The sequence below is a fragment of the Grus americana genome, chromosome 17, assembly GCF_028858705.1.
Source record: "Grus americana isolate bGruAme1 chromosome 17, bGruAme1.mat, whole genome shotgun sequence".
Taxonomy (NCBI): Eukaryota; Metazoa; Chordata; class Aves; order Gruiformes; family Gruidae; genus Grus; species Grus americana.
This window is the reverse complement of record NC_072868.1, coordinates 7,349,627-7,371,401: the sequence shown is the minus strand read 5'-3', so window position 1 is coordinate 7,371,401 and position 21,775 is coordinate 7,349,627. Positions and strand designations below refer to the sequence as shown.

The 21,775-nt window shown below is 37.4% G+C and overlaps 1 protein-coding gene across 8 annotated transcripts in view; it reads left to right on the top strand.

Moving 5' to 3' along the window:
- The window catches only part of ZMYND8 (zinc finger MYND-type containing 8), a 61,511-nt gene continuing 39,736 nt past the window's right edge, over positions 1-21,775 (top strand). For 2 of the 8 annotated variants that reach the window (XR_008579601.1, XM_054844982.1), the window contains exons 1-2: positions 523-736; positions 10,590-10,660. Coding sequence is in view for 7 of the 8 variants with exons in the window: in XM_054844982.1 (XP_054700957.1) it covers positions 723-736; positions 10,590-10,660 (85 nt within the window). In the remaining variant the exon portion in view is untranslated. Of the gene's footprint in view, positions 96-502; positions 737-3,219; positions 3,423-8,519; positions 8,650-10,589; positions 10,661-21,775 lie in introns of those variants that run through there. The other 6 variants (XM_054844975.1, XM_054844980.1, XM_054844977.1 and 3 more) reach the window with 6 other exon arrangements.

Here is a 21,775-nt window from a genome sequence, read left to right as displayed (position 1 = left end):
GGTTCTGTGGAAATGAGACGTGAAGTTTTTCCTATTTAAGGCTCGGCTTATCATAGTATCTAAAGAAATCACACTGTCCGTATATGGTTGCTACGGTAGGTGTCAATATATTTAAATTCTGCAATAGGAGAATTCTCTCTGAATTTTCAGTTACTAATTTCATTCCGTCCTGTGCATGTTCACTTTCAGTATGTTTTGCTCTTTCTGTGGCCTTGCTTTCTCCATGCAACACGTTGCAGAACACCAGCAAAGTGAATTTAGCGTTTTGTTTATAAAGAATAGCTTTTGTGACCTGGGTGAACTCTTCCTCCTTCAGGTTTAAAATATCCAAATGCCTTCAGTAATGGCATGTTGAGACACATTTGCTGTGGCAGGCACTTCGCGATCACCTCCCTCTGCTTGAAAATCTGTGTATTTTATACGAGGAGTGCACATTTGGGGTTTCTTTTCAAGTTTCTTTTGCTGAAACGGGCCTAGCTTAGCCTGTCTTCTCTATGCACAGGATGGCTCCTGCTTGCCAGAGCTGCACAAAGATAATCGCTCAGGAAGTGTTTCAGCCAATCCCCTGAAGCTTTACATTCAGATTTACCGAAGTAGCCAATCCGGGATTAGCTTTTATTAGGAAGACAGATCATCAAGCTGAAGTGCCAAGCCCTTTCTGCCTGAGTACTGAGAGCCTGTCCTCCATGTTTTATAAGTATTGACATAACACTGTGTTAACAATGCATCCACAGAGGTAAGCCTTACTTTTTAAATTTTTTTTTCTCTAAGACCTATGAGTTGTGGGTTGAGAGTGTGATTCTCTGTGATTTGTTGTGCAAAACTCACACCACAGCACTTTATTAAGTTGGAACTGTTTAAATTTGCTTTCTTGGGTCACATGGTTAGTAGCCATTAGCCACAGCTTTATTTTGCAGACTGGCAAAACCTTGGCATACCTACTTCTTCACAGGAGGATGGTGTTTTTAGAGTTTATCAAGATCCTGGTATTCCAAAGAAGCTTTCTCTCTCTGAGCAGTTTGCCAGCACTATTGTCTGTTGTGTCACATGCCTGCTGAAGAGAAAATGGAAGCTAGGGAGCAGATGCATTTAACTGCCCTACAGGGAGTCAAGCAGGGATAATGGCAGACAGAAGAACAGGCAAGTTTACCTTTCTAAACAGTGAATGGAATAGCTAAGATAAGTTATCTGTGAGAAAATATGGGATTTTTAAAAACCTAGACGTCAGCAAAAACTGCTAATGGCAGATTGTAGATATTGGGCCTAGGTGGTGATGTGCTGTTGCATCATGTTTTTTATGCAGTTTCTCTTAACTTAAAATGATTATTGAACTTTTTTTCTTGCAGGAGTAATTAATACAACGTGTTTTTCTTTCTGAGGGACAATGTATGGTTAATATTTTGTTCCTTTAAAAGGGAGTTTTTATGCTGCAGATTTTGGAAATGGGTTGCTGCTCAATAAAATGCAGCAGTACATCTGTTTACAAATCTGATTCTTTATGGAAAACGTTTTTGAACTGTTAGCTTTCTTCTTTTACATAGTTCAAATAAACTAATGTACCTTTTATCTGTGCCTTTTTGTTTTACACTGTATCAGCCACAGTTCTGTCTTGTGGAGTCCAGAGGATATAAAATCATGTGTGGTTCATGACAGTAGTACATGTTGTTCGTTCTTGGGTTTTGTCCTTTTTTTAAAAAAAAAACTTTTGGTTTAATGCTACGTAATTATTTCAAGAAATTCCTTTTTGATCAATTCCCAAATCTGCCAGCCTGTTGTATCTTCTTAACTGGAAAAATGAGATGGGTGCTTGAACAGTTGGTAAGTAAGCAGCATGCTACTCTCTGAACATTTTTAATAGTTTTCCAAACATTTTGTTTTTACTGGGTCAGTTATTCCAGTAGATGAAGTAATGTTAGTGGTTAGTTGTATAAAAAATTAGATTTGCTTAGCATCCATTTTAAGGGACATGTACGTGTAAACTGTTCCAATTTGAATGCACTATTTTTTTGATAATTTGCCTCTAAAGTTTGAAGCTTATACTTCTTATTTACCTCAGGCCAGTGAAAAAATATTCTACTTGCTGTTCGTTCATAGATCATTAATTATCATGTTTGTAGGGTAAAGCGCATTTTCGTTGTTCCTTAGGCTTTTCAGGTGTGATGAAAGTGCTAGTACTCAGCAATGAAGTGACCTTATGAAGTAAAGTAAATAATGCTTAATAAGCATATGTTTCTGATACTATACAAAGTATCACTTCAGACAAACTTTCTTGTTTTATAACTGAGAACATTTTGTGTCCTTTATTAAGATTTTAATTGTAGTGCTTGCATGCTTGTTTTAACAAGCTGTTTGTCAGTGATCACCAGTATTGTTACAAGAGCAGAGGAAGGATGCTCTTTTGTGCTTTTAGTATAATTTTTGCACTTGTTTTAACAGTCCACACACATTTATGATTTTAGGAAAGAACTTAGAGCTAAGCTAGCTTTGCAAATGACTGCACCTGGGCACAGTTACATGCTAACTTTTATAGAAGGTTGACATGTATTTGATACCATTCTGTAACATAGCAATTTACCTCTGGTTACTTGTTTGCCAGTGTAAGTATCTTACTTCGCTTAACAGCCTCCCCCCCCCCCCCCCCCCCCCCCCCCCCCCCCCCGCCCAAGGATTAGATTATAAGACTATCTAGTTCAGTTTGCAACCTGAAACACTGCTGGGCTGTACCGCTGAATTTCATGTGATAGCATTTTGGTGTGTAGTTTTAATGCATTTTTCAGCATACATAAAAGTGCTAACACAGTTAAGAAGTTATTCTGCTTTTTGTTCTTCGGTTGCTAAAAACAGAAATTACATTTGGACATAATTTTCCTAGCAGTAGTTTGTACACATTAGCAGTTTACTTTCAGTCTTAAATAGTGCACAACATAATATTTGTTTAATATGAGGAAGCAGGAGTAAGTGATCTGCAATCAGAAAGCTTGTATTAAAATGGCTCCCACAGGTTTTGTTAAACTAGGATCTGTTTCAAATCTGCACCTCCAGACACACTGCTGACAGTGAAGCATATTTGTCTAAGCTGCCCTTGTGCATGTAATGAAACATAGCATCGTGAGTCTGTTAAAGTTCACTATTTTTAATCACTCAAATGTAATTCTTTTATAGTTTACAAAAAATAAATGTCTGCATTGCAGCAAGATGTCTGAGGCAAGGTAGAGACAGCAGTGTTGTTTTACAGATCAGCCCAATCGCGCTGCTCCATGGAGTACTCGAGCCAATAGAAGCAGAGGGTAGGTTAAAGATTGACAATTGCAGTGGCAAGACTGAGAGGGGCCTTCTGGAAATTTCTACCATCTTTGTTCCATCTAAGTAAAGCAAATTCAGCCAAGCTGAAGAATTTCATGTATTTTTGGTGCTTTGTCAAGGTATGATGTTATCAGTCACTTTCATAGATTGCATTCTAAGAAGCACTCTGTGCCGTTTTTTCTACTGTTCAGGACAGATGGAATGTGGGGCTTTGTTTAAGTGACAGACGTGGATAAAAGCACGTATTCTTCCTACCCAAGATTTTACAGGACTGGGTCTTGTTAATATCACAATTAGACAGGACATGGATGAAGCAATGTAGCTGAGGTTTATTCAGCTTGTAGCAAATGATCATTATTCTAATGTAACTAGCAGTTAATCGTATAATTGCACTTTAAGTTTTCTGGCTACTAAAGAATAATTTGAATTGCCCAGGATGAATATGATTAGCCATTATTATTTAGTGCCAACATCCAGTTACTTTTGTAATTAGCTGGACAAAGAATGCAGTGGGGGAATAACAAAGGAGTGATCTGGATAATAAATTATGATGAAAACAGGAGCTTTTTAAAAGCTACATGCGTCTTTCATTCTTTGCAGGCAAACTGTTTTATTTGGAAGCTAAATAGTGCTAGGAAAAAACTGAGTGATTTCTTTAAACAAATGACAGTAGTTAACATACTGAGAATGAAAAAAATGCAGAGTATAAACCACTTCAAATGTGATGTTTCCCTCCTCCTCACATCAGGCAGGAGTATTGAAACGTAGGGGGAAAACTACGTTGCAACTAAGGAAGCATGTAATAAAAGGAATTTCATGCTCAAAAATCATAAATAGGTGTAGATTATATTACAAATTTAGCCCTTGATATCAGTGTCTACAAACTTCAATTGGCTCAACTTCCTGAGCTGTCTTCCATTTTGTGATAGCACTTTTGCTTGATTTTTGGGGCGGTTTTTTTTTTTCTTTTTTTCCCTTTTTGCTTTGTTTTCAAGTGTATTGGCTATGTGGATCCAGTAGCTGAAAAGTGATAGGTCATGGTCAGTTTTCCATAGTAATGGTGCCACTCCAGCATAATTGGTTAAAGGGTGATAAATCTCAGTAAAAGCTCTCTTCTTCTCTGCCTGTAATTCAGGGTATTAATATGAATCTCCTAAGTATCTTGGAAGATGAACATAACCTTTGCCCATGTAGAATGTAGTAGACAGCAATTTTCAAGTTTTGTTATTTGTGGATCCCTAATATTTTTCTCATAGGCACGTGAATCTCATTATAGTGAATTTTAGCCTGTTGGACTAGGTTTCATTTACTTAGTTATTGTCTGCAAACCCCTTAGTAGTAGAACACTGGCTTTGAGGGGTCTGCAAACCAGAGACTGAAAACTATTGTTGTAGGCCATCAAGCTTGGCCCTTTAATAAATATGTTTAAAATACTTTCTAAATACAATTTAATAAACATGTCTTGTATTCATGGGTTAAAGTCTAATTTAGAAAGAGCTACATAGGAACTGAGTTTTATTTGATAGAAGTTGTCTGTCATTCTTTTGTTAACCCTTTATTGCCAGTTGTCACAGCATCTGTGTTTCATACTGTGAGATTAAAACCATCCTGTAGCAGCATGTTAACATCTTCAATTTAGTCAGTATCAACCTTTACTTTCAAACATGATTGTTCTCAAATTATGTTTTTAGCATCTGAAATCTATAGCTATTCTGGTTGCCTTGCTTGGGCCTCAGCTCTATAGTTTATAGTCTTAAAGAAGACAGTATGACACCAAGGATCTCCCTCCCCTGATTTTCTCTTTTGTGGAGCTATTTTGAATGCACACTGAATAAGAAGAAGGTTTTAAAAAGAACCTATGTGTTTTTAAATAAATAAAAAAGGAAAATATATATATTTACTTTGCTTGTTATCAGACATAACTAGCTTAAACATTGCTGTATCTAAACAAGCATTTTGTGTATGTTAATTGCTTAACACAAATGAGCATTTTGCAGGGAGTTCTGCAAAGGGAAATGTGAAATATGAGGTGCTCAAATTGGAGAGTGAATCTAAAATTGAGTGATTTCCTTAGTAACCTGTGACTTCACAAAACTACCTATCTTGTGCCTTTTTAGTTAAACATTTGGATGTCAGGTGTCCTTTTGTCATACTTTACCATTTCTGATATTTAGATGCTTGCTTCGAATATAGCACTGCTGTTTAAACAAGAGATACTGTTATTGAATAAACTGCTACCATTTTAGCTACAGTACAGGAATGAGGCAGTGCAGTGCTGTCAGACGCCATTTTAAGAATCCTGCATAAATAGCATAGCTACCGATGAGTAAGAGACTGTTATAGGTGAGTGCTTATACAAAGCTGCTATTTATTCAGCAATGGCATGCAAATATTTTTTTCAAATTTTTATTGAATGCAGTTTTTTGAAATCATTATTTAGAATTGCTACTCACAAATGGGATATAGGAGAGGCAGGAATTATCTTAAGGATGAAATTCAGTTTTAGTGCTTATAGTCTTAAATCAGGGGTTTTTTTGTTTTGTTTTCTATTAATTAAAAGGAAAAATGACTTCCATAAATATATAGTTCTTGATTTTAAATGAATGTGTTTATTCCCTAATGTAGTTCTAGATTGTGTATGTGAGCATTAGCTGTTTCGAGTGGTTTTCCAAATCTGTCAGTTTTTCTTGGTTAAATGTCAAGGTGCAGTAGTTCATCTGCAACTTTTAATTGCTCTTTGTAGTTAATATAGGTTAGAGCAGCTTTAAATATTTTTGTATGTGTACATTTTTTCAGGTAAGTACTGCTACTAGTACAGGAATGATTTTCCTAAACAGAAAAGTCAGTATTTTATTTACTGGTCTGAAATTTGAAAAACTGAATTTCCTATAGAAAACCCCCACCTTCTCTTCAGTTTAATAGAGAACATACTTAAAAATTAGGCAGCTAAGTTCTTTTTGCATTTTTACCTAAATATCAGTAAGTCTTGTATGTTTGCAATCTTTTTTTTTCTTTCTGTCCCCAACTATCCCCAAAGGAAAAACCTCCACCCCTTCTCCCCTCATTCAAACATTGTAAGATAATTTGTATGAAACAAATCAGTTTAACATTTTAGAAAACAATTTCTTCTTCTTTTTTTTTTTTTGCTAAGTTTTATCAATACAACTAGGGAAGTTTTAAATGATTAATTGGTGTTCTAGTCAATTGATGGTGAAACTGGCAAAGCTTAAATTTCAATTGTGTTCTTTAAATATGTTCCTCTGTGTTCATTCATCTTAATGAGGAAATAAGAGTAGCTTTCAGAATGACATAAGGTATTTATTGTATTCATCTGCGTACTTAATTGAATATATACCAGTATCATTTCTAATCAGCAACCTCAGAGCATCACATTCATAGTACACATGCATAATAGTAATGCATGCTATCTGAAACAACAGCTCTAAGCCCTGCAAAAATGAATTCTCAAAAGAAAACTCTCTAGAATAGTCTATTTGGTTACACAGTTATTGTTTCCATAGAACTAGATGCTTGTTTATAGTTATTTTGCTGCTGGTTTTAATTTTCTTTTTATTTTGTTGTGGGTAATGGTAAGGTACCTGTCATTAAGGACCTGTTTTTCTTGAATTATTTAATTTGAAACCTTTTGCTAATGAAATTTCTCTGTTTAGAAGTTTGTGCTTTATAAAGCATTTTCAGAATGTTGCTTATATGGAGCAAAGGTACAAAGGTGAAAAGATGTGTCAGCTTTAGAAAAGTTACTGTAAACTTGCTGTGAATTGCTAGCATGTATTTACAAACTTGAGTCTTAAATATTACCACTACAATCATCACTGCCACCATTTAAACAATGTCATGTTGTGCAAGTCATAATACATTACAGCAAATAAAACAATGGGAGATGCTTCTGAAGAGCTGTGAATTTTAAGTGTCTTTTATAGTTATGTCTAATGCGCTTGTTTAACTGTTCCCCCCCAACATTTTGATTTCTTTCAGAACAATCTCAGTGATTTTTCTTAATAAATGTTTATGCCCTTAAAAGATTGAGCAAGATTAATTATAGTAGAGAATATGGAGATGTAATCTGTTCCTGTAAGTGTCAGGTTTTGTAGTATAGTAGATAATTGCTGAATTTTGGTTTAGTTGTGGGTGACACACAGTGTGCATATGTGAGTATAGGATATATGTACCTCCATTGCTAAGAAATATGAAGAACCTTTGTGTCAAGTGGTGAATGCATTTTTGAGTGTTCATTTATGCTTCAAATCTTTGGGAAAGCTGTCTTCAGGCATCTTTTATGTGATGTATCTGAGATGTGTCAAGTCAAGATACTTTGTTCGTCTTAGAACTGCTTATGAAGAATGTTTTTCTTATCTCTATAGATCTATTGAAAGAACACTCAAAAAAGTGATGGGGGAAACTGGCTGAATTTCCTAAATTAAACTCATTAGATGGGGAGAGTCAGATTTAGAGCTGAAGAACCCTCATATGCTGTAACTAATGCATAGGAGTCCTGACCTGTAACACCCCCGCAGTGCTAGGTTTGGGCCCACAGGTGCAGAGCATCTTCAGCCAGCTCTGTAACTTCACCTGCTACTTTGTTCAGGGATGTAGGAACAGTTCCTGCTACTGTGTTGCTGTACTGATCTGTCGTATCCACTTCTCAACTCAGTACCTTTTAATACTGACTTGTAGCAACTACTGTATGTTGCTTGTTGTATCATGTTCCCCTGAGGTTGTGATTGTAACAAAATGGCACCTGATAGATTTGGATGAGTCTGGAATGTTATGATTGCTTTAATGTAACTTAAATGTGAGCTGCTGCTGAAAGGGTATATTACTCTCTTCTTGCCTTCCCCACATGTGGTACCCTCCCATTTCCTCTTTTCTGCACATCCAGCTGCACACTGAGGTAGATTACAGAACTGATTCAGTTAAAATGAACCTAATTTCTGGAAAAAGAGGTTAGGGATTGGGGAAACCATTCCTTTTAGTAGCAACCTGTGTAAAATGATCTTAAGGCTTCAACTTGAGTCTCATAAAGACTTGTATGTCCTAGTCTGTGGCTGAAACTGGACCTATATTTTAAAACCAGGTAATATGTACTGCCAAATTGCTTCACTGTTGACAGAAGTAGTGTGTATTATTACATATTTATCTGTGTGCATTATTAATCATATGTACATGATGGCTTAAAAATATGTTTTTTGTTACAGTTCGGTGATATTGAAATAGGATTTTATAAGGGGCACGGGAAGAAAAAAACAATGCAACATGGGAAGAGAACAATGAACCCATCCTGTGAGCCCATCCCTTCCCATAGCTTAGGAAAGAGAATGGGCAGAGGCAAGTGGTGCATGTAATGTTTTGGTGTCTGCAACACACTGCCAGCTCCTCTTTGCTGGAGGCCCTCTGGAAAAGGGTGTAACAAATGTGCAGTATAATTGATCTGCCCATGCATAGTAAATTGGTGACCATTGTAGTTTGGTCAACTCTGTTACGCATTTAATCTGCCCATGCAAAATAAATCTGAGAAGCATTGTGCTACAGTCAACTGTGCTACAACACATTTACCATAATTCTGGTCACATGGGTACCTTTCCTTGCTACTGAAATAAACAGCATAGTCCATGAGCTGGGAGATTGCATTCTGGTAGAATAGAATTTCCCTTCAGTATTTTATGACTTTAAAGACCTTAATTTATAAAGTATTGCTATATACAAATTACAAGTAAAGAATAGTGATTTCTGCAGTTCACAGATCTTCTCAGCTTTGGGTCTTCCATACATTGAGCTTGGTTAATTTGTATTTAAAAATTTTGCTGACATAACTGTCCTGTTCAGAAGTGTGAAATGACTTGCAACCCAACGCCCTGGTAGCTGATAGTTGATTAAAAGTAGTTTTGACAAATACCAGACTAAAAAGTCCTTCTGCTGGTAAGTTTTACTTTGTTTAGGAAGCTACTTTAACTTATACCAGTAACAAAACTTATGCTAATATAAATTGTTTGTCAGGCTGAAGAGTTTCTCTGATATAAATGTAACCAACTCCTCAGTGTTGTTTCCAAGCTCTGATTAGCTGTCTCAGGCAGATTTAACCACAGTGGCTAAAGCAAAGGTCTCTAGCTGTCCTCTTGGCCTCTGTGGTAGAAATAGCTATCCCTAGAGCTGGGATGGCTGAATGGAACCTCAGTCCGCTCCATAGCAGCAGTAGTTCAGTCTGCCATATTAATGTAAACTGGTATCAGCAACAACTTACATTAACAGACTAGACAGTAAGTTGTCACTATGAAGGAAAAGTTCTACATCCCATTTGGCTATTGTGCTCTGGTGATATTAATGGACAACTCTGATACCTGCTTCAGGCACCATAACCTCATTTGTCTATAATTTTTAATTTGGGCTTGCTAAAACATAATTTGTTTTCTTTTATCTTTCATTGACAATAGTCAGATCTCCGAAAACAGGGTGTAACTCAATATTCATTCTAGTTCTTTTTTCTTCTCCCTCCCACCTTCCTTCCCCAAACTGACTTAACTAGCCAAATTAATTATTTTCTTGAATGGCATCACTAGAAGAACGTAGAATATCAGTAAGTCAGATATAGTTTGTCCTCTACTTAATAATTTAATCCTGCCTGGAGTGAATTAAAACTGTCCATGCAAGATTGAATGGTTAAATGATAGTAGTGACTCTGTTCCGTTTACTCTTTATTGTAGTTAATAATTGGTGGAATTGTATTGCCAATAAATTATAAATATTCAGTTTTCTGATACATAATCTAGTTTCAAAATCCTTGAAATTATTTAATAGTTTTTTGAAATTGCATGTTACCTTCTCATTTTGCAAGCTGTTCTGTGTTGCTAAATCTGTTACTTCAGCTAATCTGTTCACTGATGCTGGTGAGTGTTTAAATATTAGCAGGCATCTGTCCACACAGTTTATAGAGGCCTTAGATTAGGAGCTACAAGAAACAGAATTCCTGTTTGTCTGTCACATACAATTTATACATACAGTGACATAATCTTCAATACATGTTACAAGATTGTCATTAGTATGAAAATGTTACCCTTGTAATTGGTAACATGCAGCACACATGTGTACCTGGATTGTTTTTCTCCATGTTCTGGTCAGTGTATACTCTGGCAAACAGCAGACCTTTAATTTCATCAGAAACATGAATATACTTGTATTTGACAGTGTTATGTTGAACTTCTGTATGTGAAGTTAGACATGGGAATAATACAATCTATAACTATTCTAATTCACCTTTGTCAATCCTGCAGCTTGGCTGAAGAGGAAATAAAGGCAGAGCAGGAGGTGGTGGAGGGGATGGATATCTCCACTCGATCCAAAGGTGAGTAAGAGCGAATATTTCATCTGTGTTCTACAACATAAGAATATTTCTAAACCAGGGTAGTGAAACTGTGTAATCTACCATGAAGTTGCTCTTGAGTGAAGACTCAAGACTCATTTGTATTTTTTTACAATGACTATTGTATCATTATATATCAAACCTCCTACACACACACACACCCCGGTCGTTATTTCTGATTTATAAATAGCTGACTTAGGTTAAATGGTGAAAAAACATCAGCCTCATGTATCATCTCATTTATCATGGCTTCCTTTAAAGTACTTTTAGATTTGCAATATAGGAGAAAATAGTAGTAGTAGTAGTAATAGTAATAATGTAGTATTTCCTACAGTAACGAATCCTAATTTTCCTAAGAGTAAACATTGTACATTTCTGTTTCCACAAAAATTGGTCCCCTGAGCAGTATGTATTTCATGGACATTTATGTATCTATCATATTACCTTGACATGAATTAAACTTGATAGTGGAATTGCAGGTGACAGAGAATTTCTGTCCGTCTGGTTTCTGGAGTTTTGCCTATGAATGAGTTACTACTGGCACATAATGTTATCTCTCAGTATAAAGAAAGCCAAATATGTAGCCATCTATATCGATGTAAATATTCCCACTGTCACTTGCAGTGCGAGGACAGAAATGCCCTTCAATTGGGATATTGCACATAATTGTTTACTCCAGTTCATTGTAATTGAGTGCCAGCTGCCTGTTCATTTCCTTTTGTACTTGCAGCTGACTTTGCAGCTCAGTTTACTTGAAAGCCGTTTCTGTAAAATGGCAGCAATGGTTACTACCATTCTCTTTAAATTCTGGCACATACCCACTTCTTCATGTTTGTACTACAGGGGTTATAATTCTAGTTAACTCTGAAAGTGCAGATGTAATTGCTTTGAAAGCATGGCATCATCTGCATTCCTTTGTTTTTTATGAGGTAGCTTGGCTAGATAACATGGTTATGAAATTGCATTTAGGTCTTATTTGTGTTAATGGACAGTAAATTTCTTGGTTTAGTTCTCATGGTATGGTTAGATGAGGTAGTACATATGATCTGACAGCTCAGAGGAGATTCACTTGCTCCTTTTGCTGCTCCTCCCTGTCCTTTTCTCCCATCTCTGCTTCTGGTCTTGCATGTCAGTCTCCATCACTGGACTGCTTTTGATGTTTATCTATCTCTGTATTTCAGTTTTCTAAGCCAGCAGAAAGTAAACTATTTTTTTGTTGTTTAATGGTTGCTGCTGAATGGGGTAAGCTCCCAGCTTTGTACTCCCACCACTTACTTCCTTTGTGGTGCTTGTCAGATCTCAAACTTTCTAACCAACTTAAAAACTGAAACACTTTTCTGCTGTTGTAGTGACCAGATTGTCTCTTATATCAAGTTCTTGTACTCACCAAACTCTTTCACAAACAAAGGGGGTAATTAGATGCATGTAGCTGCCCATGAAATCTCACCTTCATTTCTCCTTAGAAAGACTTTGGCCCACATGTTAGTACTAATATGGATTTCACATGCATGAAGTGAGCTAAACTATTACTTATGTCACTCTGACATAATCAATGTCTAAAAGTAGTTTATGAGTCTGATAGTTATTTACGTAGATGTCTGCATTTTAGTGCTGCTGCTTTACTCAGCCCAGAAACAGGTGTATGGTCTGTACAAAAAGTTGTAATTCCCTTACATTAGTTCCATTAGTTCTAGTGCTGGTCTGACCTCAAGGTGTACTGTTTCAATGAATGAAGCCCACAGGAAACTTTTTACTTTTTTTTTTTTTTTTTTTGTTTTGTTAGGGTTAAGATGAAGTTTCCCAGAACAGTGAGCTGATTTAATACCTCATGATTATTGAAAGGGTCAGTCTTTCATCTCCCAGCCTTCTCAGCCATGTGATCTTGCAGCTCCCCTTGCTTTGTGGGCTCTGATCAATTCAAACTGGTCAATTTGGAGGGAGCTAACCTGGCAGAAAAAGACATACATTTTTACACTGAGTTTACTGTTGATACAACTCCCTGAATCAACTTATAGGTGAGCTCTGGTAGCTCATTCAAATGAGGGTAGTTTGGAAGACAAAGACAGGATCACCACAGTGCTAGTTTAGACTGACCCGAGCTGTCACTGTCTGGAAGTCACTGGTCTGTACACAGTAGGACTCTTGGTGTTTTAAACACCAGTGAGAATGATCTGAATGGCCATAGTAAAGATAAAACTTGAGAGGTTGAACTAATTTAATAATAATGGAGAATTGATATTTATTTAACTAGATACTGATTTCCTTTAATTGGTTTGTTGAATTTGACATGTATGTTGACAAAACCCATGACAGACCCATTCTAAGGGCAATAATAACAACCACACACGTCAAGCCCTTAGAGGTATATATTTTTTTCAGTGAAGAAGTGATGTGGGTTGTAAGGAAATCTGGAGACTTGCCTATAAGCTATCTTGCTTTGTTGTATTTCCAACCTAATCTATGAACCTATGGTAGAACTTTATACTAGTTGAATATGTGGTTTTGTGTAGAAAGTAAAAGGATTGTAAATGTCATCTGCTTAGTACAAGAGCTGGCCATATTATAGGCCTGTGAAAATTAACCTTTCTGGACTTCGGTTGTTTGGATTGAGACAAATTTCTCTGTTAGTTCAGTGCAGTGTTTCTGTAGCAGAAAAGTCACAAATCAGAATTTTAAAACTGTTGTTATACTCTGCATAAGGTAGAAAAAGTGCAGCAGGGTTCTAAACTGATGGGATAGTGGTAACACTGTTTCCTCTTGTAACATTAATTTTGTTCAGAATTTTGCTTTGTGAGTTTTAGAAAGGATGTAGATGAGGAAATTGACTCTGTATAGACAAACCATTAAGGGAAACAGACAGCTCTTCTTGGTTTGTTTGGGGTTTTCAATGGTCTGAGAAACCTGTGCAGGAGATCAATCCGTGATCGCGCTTGTCCTGGAAAAAAAAAGCTGATATGCTGCAAGTTTGTAACCTAACTTAGAATGATAGAACCATAGAATGGTTTGGGTTGGAAGGGACCTTAAAGATCATCTAGTTCCAACCCCCCATGCTGCGGGCAGGGACACCCTCCACTAGACCACGTTGCCCAAAGCCCCATCCAACCTGGCCTTAAACACTTCCAGGGATGGAGCATCCACAACCTGTCTGGGCAACCTGTTCCAGTGCCTCACCACTCTAACAGTAAAGAATTTCTTTCTAACATCTAGTCTAAATTGACCCCCCTTCAGCTTAAACCCATTCCCCCTTGTCCTGTCACTACACTCCCTGATAAACAGTCCCTCACCATCTTTCCTGTAGGCCCCCTTCAGGTACTGGTAAGCCACAATTAGATCTCCCCGGAGCCTTCTTTTCTCCAGGCTGAACAATCCCAACTCTCTCAGCCTGTCCTCATAGGAGAGGTGCTCCATCCCTCCAATCAGCTTCATGGCCCTCCTCTGGACTCACTCCAACAGCTCCATGTCTCTCCTGTACTGGGGCCCCCAGAGCTGGACACAGTACTCCAGGTGGGGTCTCACAAGAGCAGAGCAGAGGGGCAGGATCACCTCCCTCGACCTGCTGGTCACGCCTCTTTTGATGCAGCCCAGGACATGGTTGGCTTTCTGGGCTGCAAGCGCACACTGCCGGCTCATGTTGAGCTTTTCATCAATCAATACCCCCAAGTCCTTCTCAGGGCTGCTTTCAATCCATTCCTTGCCGAGCCTGTAGTTGTGCTTGGGATTGTGCCAACCCACGTGCAGGACCTTGCACTTGGCCTTGTTGAACTTCATGTGGTTCGCACGGGCCCACCTCTCCAGCCTGTCAAGGTCCCTCTGGATGGCATCCCTTCCCTCCAGCGTGTCGACCACACCACACAGCTTGGTGTCGTTGGCAAACTGGTTGAGGGTGCACTCGATCCCACTGCCCATGTTGCCGACAAAGATGTTAAACAGTGCCGGTCCCAGTACCAACCCCTGAGGAACACCACTCGTCACTGTTCTCCACTTGGACATTGAGCCGTTGACCACAGCTCTTTGAGTGCAACCATCCAGCCAATTCCTTATCCACCGAGTGGTCTCTCCAATTTAGAGACAAGGATGTTGTGCGGGACAGTGTCAAATGCCTTGCACAAGTCCAGGTAGATGACGTCAGTTGCCCTTCCCTTATCCACCGACGCTGTAACCCCATCATAGAAGGCCACCAAGTTTGTCAGGCACGATTTGCCCCTAGTGAAGGCCTGTTGGCTGTTCCACTACAGTTTGTTTGTACAGCTCATGTGAGGCCATATCTAAAGAAAGTTGTAGGAAAATAAATTACGTTGCTTTAAAACCAATTAGCCTGATGCAGACCTCTTCATGAATATTCTTGGTTTTGTATAAGAAGTTTAATTTTAATTGCTATAAATCAATTCAGTTCAGTTTAAGCTAAGCTGAAACATGCATTGTTTAATCTGTAACAAGGGTGTTAATATAGCCCTTGAATCGGTTTAAGTAAAGTGATATCAAAGCAGCCTAAGCTGGTCGAACTGCTCGATGCAGCAGTTTTATCTACTTCCTTCCATACCGAAGCTGGCAGGAAACTAACTGAACCATAAAACGCGAATGTTTTTCTGCTAGCTTAGTGTGTTGAAATGGCTTGGTAGACTGCCAGAACTGGTGTTAGAGGGCAGGAATATATACCAGTTGGGTGCAGAAAGTATAGAGCTTTGTTAGCCAGCATTTAGATAGGGTTAGGCTGTCATGAAACTAGAGCTTAAAGCCATAGCTGACACTTCTTACTTAATGCTTTATAATGATGCTTATGCAGTTGCATAGTAAACTATATCAAGCAGGTGATCTAGCTGAAAATTGATTGGTTTTTGTAGCATTAGTTTTTGCCTAAATCATGAACTGATTAACCCTATTATTACATACCTGTGCCTGTCTATAAAAAGGTATGGGGACAGACATCTGGTGAGGTGGGCAGGGGAAGAGGAGGAGAGTTACTATAGAAGTTACAATTTAGATCTGCTTATAAGCTGTGCATGTGCAGCATTACTAAAGACGTTTTAAAATACACTACTCTCTTGATCAGAACAAGAAGGTATAAGGCATCTGAGAAGTGGAAATGGAAAAAGACAGCTTAAAGAGAATAAAAGGAGTCCAAAACCACAAAATGGAGTCAGCAGTGGATTGCTGTTTAACCAAGGAGAAAGGCCATGGATTAGATTATTATAATATTTTGTCTTCTGCATATGATACATTAACATGTCTGACAGACACATCTTGTTATATTTCTGTTCCAGCCCTATGGCCTACTTTTTAACCTTGTTTATTAAATATTTCAAGATGGGGCTTGCAAGGCTTTCGGGAAAATTTTCTGAGTATTTCCAGGTTGTGGTTCCAAAGCAGCATAACCAACTTGTTTGGTGCAGTTCTGTCTTCACTTGCACTTTTTTGCTTTGGACAGCAGTGAATTCTCCACTGGGCTTTTTCATTCTATTAACCTGAAAGAATTTTTTACATTTTTTATTTTTAATTATTGGGTTAGTTGTCTGCTAGTTTATCTTACTTACCTGCCACCAGTAGTTAGCTGTGGTGGTGGATGGATTTCCATGAGGATTTCATATGTTTCAGCTAGTACTGTAATCATTGCCTGTCTAGTGACTGGTCAAAAGGAGCTCTTTATTCTTCCCATCATCAGTCGTATATTTCCTTTGCATCTATGCTGGCTCTTAGCCAGTCCTCTCTGAGTCAGTTAAGGACTTGGGTATGGAAGTAGTTTTCTACCTGCTTATCTCCCTGAGCCAGATTACTAAGGAGTTGGACAGATGTCATTGCTAGGAGCGGACAGTGACAGCTAGTCATTAGATGGTCTCGGCTTGTCATAAAATCATGTACTGAGATGCTACTGCTTAATGGTGAGAATTCTGACTTTTACAACTTTTGCATTGCTGCAGGCTTGTGTTTAATAAGACTGGTCTTGGGGGCTTCTCTCAGTGGTGAGGTTTGGATACTTTGAATATAAATGCAAAATTACTAGTAAAATGGAATGTCCAGAATATGTTACATATTTTGTAACAGTTTCATAATAGTACATTGTGTATCAACTTTCTGTGCAGTGATACCAAGTATTCAATCACATAAAGGCGAGATTCTCACTAGAATGGGAAAAGTAATTTGAGAATCCACCAGTGAATAGTAGTACACCCTGCGGCTTTTCTCTCTAGTGCAGAGCCCTTGTTACTTACTAATCAACAGGGGGTCTCCAGGAGTGACTTGGGGCAGCAAGTCCCCCTACAGCCAGGCTCTAGCTTATAAACAGACTCTTACATTGCAGGGTGTTGGGATGTGTTTCTTTTTCTTTATCTTTCAAAGTCCGACAATGAAGAAACCAGTAACAGTGTCTTTTTGTACTTGTGTAAAATTGTAATGTAGGAGTTCATCAGGATTTACACAACCATGGTTAACCTCTGTTATTTATTACATTAAGCAACTGGATTGGGTTAATTGCATCAGTTGAAGTTTCTGGAATGTAAACAGGGCTTTAGTGGTTGATTGCAACTGCATCATGTTTCAAAATTCTGGCACAAGATTAAAATGTCTCAGAATTGAGTATAAGTTCTAACAGATTTGTCCATGATTTTAAGTGTTTTGAAGATAATTAAGCTTGCTATAGTATTATAGGTAATGTATTTGAAAAATCATAAATCTATTAGCAACCAAACCATACAGGATAATAAATGTAACTGAGAGACTTCACTGTTCTGGAATCCATATAAATTATTAATTGAAGTCTGTTCTATCAAATCATACTCTAATGATGCTGACAATGGAGTTAGCATTGCTCCTTTTTTCTTCCGGAATTCTTCATTGATTTTCCTCCACACCATTTAAAGTACATGCATTCAGAGCTTTTGAGGAGGAGGAGGAGGAAAGAAGAGAGAAGTGACAGAAGTCTAGGTGGAAGGCAGTTTTCTGTTTTTGTTGTTCTTCCTTCTAAAAGCATAGTTACACTTTTCTGTGGGGTAGTGACAGCTTAAGCAGTCTTCAGTCACCTTTGTATTCTTGTACCTTTTCTCATGCTGCCTTCTTTTTTTAAGCTAGCCTAGCTGTTTCTTACAGCCATCAAATGAATTCTTCATGAACTGCTTTCATGAGATTTTTGTTCTTTTGTTCTGTTACATTTCATCTAATTTAATTCCTTCATCTGATTCACCAAATGTTGGCAGAACTATTTGTGTCATAATGAAAGGGATAGCACGGGATTGGGAATGAATGTTAACAGAAGTAGCCTTGAGCTGGCTCTGTTTAGGTAACACTTCTGATGAGTGTCTAACTTACATAGAACTATTGACTGGGTTTCTAATTGGAAACATTATTTGGAATTTTGCATATTTGTCTCACTTGTGTTGAGATATCAAGAACCTGCTTACATCACAGAAAATTTTTCTTGCTGTAACTAAGTCTCAGCTTACTGATATCTAATACATTTCCTGGAAGACTAAAATAATGCTTTCACTGAAAAAAATACATTGCTGTTTCTGGCTCCTGGAAAACTAAAATGATTGTTTATTTTACCATATTTATCACAACTCATGTTGAAAAGCTTATTTTTTGTTGTTGTTTGTTTGGTTTTTACTGTTTAAACAAATGTGTTTCTGAGTTTCCCTCTTCTCACTTTCTGAAAATTTCTGGAACACACAAAAAATTTCATTCTACAAGCAGTAAATATTACCACTTTAAAACAGCTCATTTTTTCGTAGGACGTGTATTTAAAATACAAGAAAATTAGGCACAGAAGTAATACTCTTCATGAAAATTTAGTTAACATGATGTAGTTAAGATAATTTTTGTTGTTGTTGTCTGTGCTTAATTTTGAAATATAAAACTTTTCTTCCCTTCCACAGCAGCACAGGGTGGTAATTGTTTGCTGACAGTAAAAAGCTTTTATCTTGCAATTTCCACACTTTTTGGGAAGGTTTTTGGTTTGTTGGCCTAACCTTTTTGTGAGGTTGAATTTGAAAATAATGGCGTATAGTAAGACTGATTTACTCAGGCTTTTCTTAATTGACTTGCTATCTATTGTGCTGAGGATCCAACAGTGAGGCAATATATGCTGATATGGTCAGACCTCCCATGCTCGTGTGCTCCTTCGTGTTAGCCACATTCTTTTCCTTGATACTGGCACTGTCGCCTTTGTGACTTGGTATGCCAATTCAGCTGAAATTAATTTTTGAGGTTTTTGTTGGTTTTAGTCATATCAGTTACCTAAACCATCTTGCTTCCTGGGTGAATGAATACCAGTGGTAGAGAAAGGAAAAGGGAAGAAAGTGTATCTGTGGAAGGATACTGTGAAGCCTTAACTTAGATCTGTGTAACTTGCTGTGGATTTCAGCTCTTGTTAAGGCCTTATTGGTAGAGAAACTAGTGCAAGTGTAATAGATACTTAGAAACGCATTATGTAGATGCTCTTTCGTTTTGGGTTTAGTCTGGAATTACTTTGATTGCTTTTAGCTTGAGCAAGTTTTTAAATTAAAAAAAGAAAAGGTATATGGAATGGAGGGCATAAGGAAGTGTAAGATGTCACTGTTGATAAGTCTTTGGTATTGAGCAGTTTATGCTGTGTTCTTATAGTAAGGCATCTTGATGTTACTTTTTTTCAGGAGGAATAACTTTTGGGTGTCATAGGAAAAACAAGGAAAACAACATTTTAGCCTTACATATTTTCTGAGTTGGCACCTGCTTCCATTGAGAAAAATGAGACTTCTCAATTAGTTGTCAGGTATTGTTACTATTGAATGCTTGCAGTACAGAACTTGGCAATGTATAGAACACAGAAAATATGGTTGTGGTCTGTGCTCTGTGTGCTGCAGCAAGATAAGATCCCTGATGTACAATAATTTCCTTTGGTTTTATAGTTTTTTCTAGGCTAAATTGTATTAAGTCACTATGGTAGTTTATCTGCTTAAAAACTGTTATCATCACATAAAATTGGACTTCTAAAATAGTCATAAAGTGGGAAATCAAGTTGCTTTACAGTTTAAGTATGCTTTAGTCTGTCCCCTGGGAGCAATAGTTACTAATCCTTTAGTCACATGATTGTATACTGAAACAAAAATTTTAAACTTCAGGTGAAGCTCAGGTTAACTTGTTGCTCCCCAATGGATGGTTTGCGAGAGTACTCATAGGTGCATATGTCAACCTCGGCAACGTTACAGAGCAATTAATAACCTAGTGATGTAAAAACAGGTAGCATTTAATGAGAATTTTAAAAGTTATTTCAGGTGCCTATTTTTTCACTTGTGCTGAGAACACGATTTCAAAATTTTCATAAGAAAGCAGAATCACACATTCAAAATAAAGAAACAAGAGGAGTAAGGTTGCTTGGCAAATTAATTCATTGGTACAACTGGTTTATCAATGAAATTTTCATTTATTGTTTTACTATAATGCCCTTTAGCACACAGAACATTTCATTTCTTATTAACCTTCTGAGTGCTGAGTAACTGCAAGTAATCTCAGCCTTTTCAGTTAGAAAAGGTGGGTGTACAACTTGATGCTTATCTGAAAACTTTGGTTCAGGTTGACTTGCTCAGTATATGACAGGAGTTTTGTAGAAGAAGCAGGGAGATTGCAGGGATACGTGCTAAATGGCGATGAGCTGGCATGGTGAGATACTCTCCGAAGTGAGACCATTCTTGCTTATTAAACACCCTTTTAAAAATATTTGACATAGAAGAGATCACACAAATTCTTGCTGTTCCTTTTTGGAGCAGAAACTTGCATCCACCTCCTAAGTCACCAAGTTATTGCATAGTTACAATTTGGTCTCTTTTGTTCTTTCCTCTTAGATTTGTTTCAACTTTGTTCAAGTAGTAATTACTAAGTTAAACTACATTGGGGAAGTGATACAGATTAAAAATTAACTTTCCTTCTGACAGGTTATTTTCACAGGGATAAATTTCTTGATCTGGTTCACAGCACAGCTACACAAACTGCTAACACAGCTGGAAGAGCCAAGGAGGAAGAGGCAGTGTGTGCTAAACAGGGCACTGCTGTTGAGAGAAATTCACACAAAATGTAACTTGAGCATTTTTTATGTTAATTAGAATTGAAAACTATAACTCAAATAATTTAAGTAGGTGCTACCATTCTTATTTTACTTGAACTGAATTAAAAGATTTTTCACATTATTAGGTCCCTCACAGATTGGTAAGTTCACAACACATAGTGATAGTTAAAGGCACTAAGCCTATTCCACTAGCACAACTAAATCTCAGAGAAAATGCCTGTGCCTTGATTGCTGTTTTCCTGTCTGTTCCTTAATTTTTCCAGTTACATCTTACATTGCCTCAAGAAAATATCTGCATTTCAATAACTTGCCAGTTTAAAAAAAAAAAAAAAGATGTATTTCAGGTCAGTTTTCTTATGTTATCTATCAGTCACCACTAGTTTATTTGAAAATCGCTAGTATGCTCAGGCTTGAACCACAGAAGAAAATTACGCTAGTTAAGTAGTTTTTTAATTCACTTAACCAAGCATATATGTCTGTGTGATCACTTGGTTAAATCAGAATTGAATCTGTACCTTTTCTGTTGAAGTGTAGTTTGGATTTGCCTGTGACTGAATTGTAATTGAGTTCTGGTTTAGCTAATAACAGTTTTCACCCTTTTCCTGACCCTGAATCAGTTAGTTCAGGAAAAAAACAGCATTTAAAGGTGAGAAGCATCACATTATAGGGGCAGGCCAATGATGAGGAACTTTACATCTGATTTTCTTTTTTCATACTTAGAGCCAAGGCATAATGTAGTGTCATAGGCAGCTTCTTTGTAAACACCACAATATGAAGCTGAAGAAAGGAAACAGAGATGCTCCACTGGTGGCAGTTTTGTGCCTGGGAGTTAAAAATGGAAGCCAAAGACCAGAAAACTATACTTTTCTGTTACCCTCATGGTTTAAGCTGTGCTTGCATATGTACAATTTGGAAATAAAAGCCTAAGTCTCTTCAGTGACTTATGGTGAGGGCTTTATTTGCTGGAGAGAAACTCAGGCTCAGAGATCCTTGCAAGTACTTTGAGGATGTTGTTTGCTGTAGAGAGACAATTCTGCAAATCTCTCTGCATTGGGAAAACAAGGATT